General features: G+C 32.6%; 1 protein-coding gene across 1 annotated transcript in view; it reads right to left on the reverse strand.

Moving 5' to 3' along the window:
• LOC108687674 (sodium-independent sulfate anion transporter-like) overlaps positions 1–2,387 on the reverse strand; it is an 8,659-nt gene extending 6,272 nt beyond the window's left edge. Inside the window, exon 1 of the mRNA XM_018193586.1 lies at positions 2,149–2,387. Coding sequence (XP_018049075.1) covers positions 2,149–2,338 — 190 coding nt within the window. The 5' untranslated portion in view covers positions 2,339–2,387. The remainder of the gene's footprint in view (positions 1–2,148) is intronic.
• Positions 2,388–2,740: the final 353 nt, after the last annotated feature.

Here is a 2,740-nt window from a genome sequence, read left to right on the forward strand (position 1 = left end):
TTAATCGAAACGTAACAATGGCAGAATTAAATTTTGTAGCATATTTGATTTTTGTGTATTTAAATTCAATTAAAGTTTATTATTATTATCTTTTCCATTATTATGAGACTATCAGAAAGTGGACAGATGAGCTGTTTTGCATTTTACACCTTCGACTGCTCGCGGATAATATCGGTATCAGAATTTTTGTGGTTTTTTGTAGTTTGAATATCTCGAACAATCGCATGGATAAAGTACTTGTAACTCTTGTGAAGTAAATACTGACGTCGATAGCGATCTGTGCGAGAGGGAATAGAAGATAATGATTTATTTAGAGCACGATATGCTCGCAACTGAGATGTAAAAGCAAATTGTTTTGTACGTTGATCGAAATACTTAAGCTTTAAAAAGAGTTGACGTAACAGCGTCGATTATTACATTTGCAGACTTTACTGCAATACGAACGTTACTTCTTATAAAATGGTTGTGTTTTGAAATATTTATCTTTTTGCGCATTAATCATTGTGTGCTGACACTGAAATTATAAGCGACAACATGCAAGAAGTATGGGTACTTGGGTAAATTCTTATATATGCAGTGTTCTATTCTCTCGGCGTACACCAAAAGGACGGTTTTACTGAAATATTAAAAAATTTAACTAGATACAAATTTAAAAATAATTTTGTTTAAAGAAAAAAATTTCTAGTTAAAAACGAACAAATTAGCAGATTCTGATCATATCAATCAAAATTTTTTTATATCAACTAAAATTATATTAGATTCAACCAGAAAATTCTGATTTATTCATTTTCAACCAGAACTTCAATTAATGTGACTGGACTCTTTTTTCAGTGTTAGAACAACAAAATAATTATATAGAACACTTAAGTTGGTTGCTAGAATGTCAAAACTTTTTGCAGTAGTATTATTATGCTTAAACATCTTAGATCGGTATTCAGTTCAGGTCGGTAGTCAATTCTTATAAAATATTGCCACGGCAGTGTCGCTACGAGTACCTTAACCTACGCCGAAATACTATACAATATCTCCAGATTTCAAGTCTTAAGTAATATAAAGATGCTAATACTGCTCTCTAAATATAGCTTACGACATCTTAAAACTGTACTTGAGACAGTTTGAGATATAAAATCTTCGACTATATGAATACCGGCCTTAGATAATTGTTTTAATGATCCAAGAAAAAATTATTTTCAGATCTATAGTTATAAATTTTTAAATACTTTAAAACTGTCCATATTTATATCTTCTATTTATTCCTTAGGAAAAAGTGTTACAATATATTGATTAATTCAATATATTGATTTTTTGAAATATCATCAGTTACTGAATAGTTAATCAGTATATTAAAATATCTTTTTTTAAGGGAATAATCTCTTATTATAAATTAATTACATTTAAGTGTTTCATTGCAAACGTATTTGTCAAATTGTCGCAAATGCATTCAGCATTCGAGAAAGAAAAATTTATAATAGTAGTTTATAGAGTTCATTGCAAGTAGTTTATAATAATTTATATCATATAAATCCATAATAGCCATAAAAATGAAAATATTGAGATGTTTCTATTTAAGAAAAAAGAATAATTTGCAACGAGAGAATCAATACGCTATATGCGTGCATAAATGCACATGCGCGATGCAAACGAAGGCAACGTGCCTTGAAACAATTTTTCGCGCGATTGCGAATATTATAAAACGCTATTTAAAAAAACGACTGTTCAACCGTGAAAGTGAAGGTCGGTGTACGGTGCATATATTTTTGCAAATTTTTGTTCGATGTTTCCGCGCCGTCCTGCATCTCCGTCGCGCGCGCGACATGATTGATATCGCGCATTGAATCACACGCCAATTATTTTCTCATCCAGTATTGTGACTATCGTATACATTGAACACATTGCACCGGCATATATTCGCGCGAGTCATTGATGAGTTCAAATTTTCTTCAATTTATAATTATAGATAAAAGCCTGGAATATTACTGCACCATGTCTCTTGTCTATTCTGTAGAAAAATACGAAGAGACCGGTCATCTCATCTTTTAATTTAACATTTCAACATGAAATTTTATTTTTTAAATATTCTTACAAGATATAAAATTCTTTTAGAAAGGTATACAGCCTAATTAATAAGATTCAGTAATAGCGACTCACCTTCGAGATTAACAATCTTCGCGTCTTTGGTGATGGCATGAGCACTGCTTGGATTGCCATTTAACGTATTGGGCTCGTTGTTGTTGCTACGAAGAACATCATCGATCGCGTTACTGCTGAAACCGGTTAACGTGACCTCTCTACGATTCTCCATGTTATATTCTTCGTTAACGTTGTACTTATTGGACATAGTGCGATCTTCGAAAGATCGATGTGACAGACGAAGTGCACAATTCGGATGGAACGTGTGAACCGATATATAAACGCGCAGACCGATGTAGAATCTCCTCCTCAGGTAGACTCCATCCTGTCAGGAACTCGTTCCCACAGCGACCTTGAAGGAAAAATGAACGGATTGATTTATATTACGCGTAGTGATCCCGTTAATTTTTCACCTGTTGCCTTAGACTTAGATCTCTCGTGTTCGTTGATAATCTTTATGATAATCTCAATTCATTACTATTTTATGTACATCAGGTATCCTCTCATTTACATTCCGTACTCGGACGATTTATTTAAACGGTAGGATTTCTTCGCTACTGCAAGACGCGAAGCTTTTAACGAGAAATTGAAATTAATATTTTTTACGATT

This window comes from Atta colombica, unplaced genomic scaffold (assembly GCF_001594045.1).
Source record: "Atta colombica isolate Treedump-2 unplaced genomic scaffold, Acol1.0 scaffold210, whole genome shotgun sequence".
In the NCBI taxonomy this organism is placed as follows: Eukaryota; Metazoa; Arthropoda; class Insecta; order Hymenoptera; family Formicidae; genus Atta; species Atta colombica.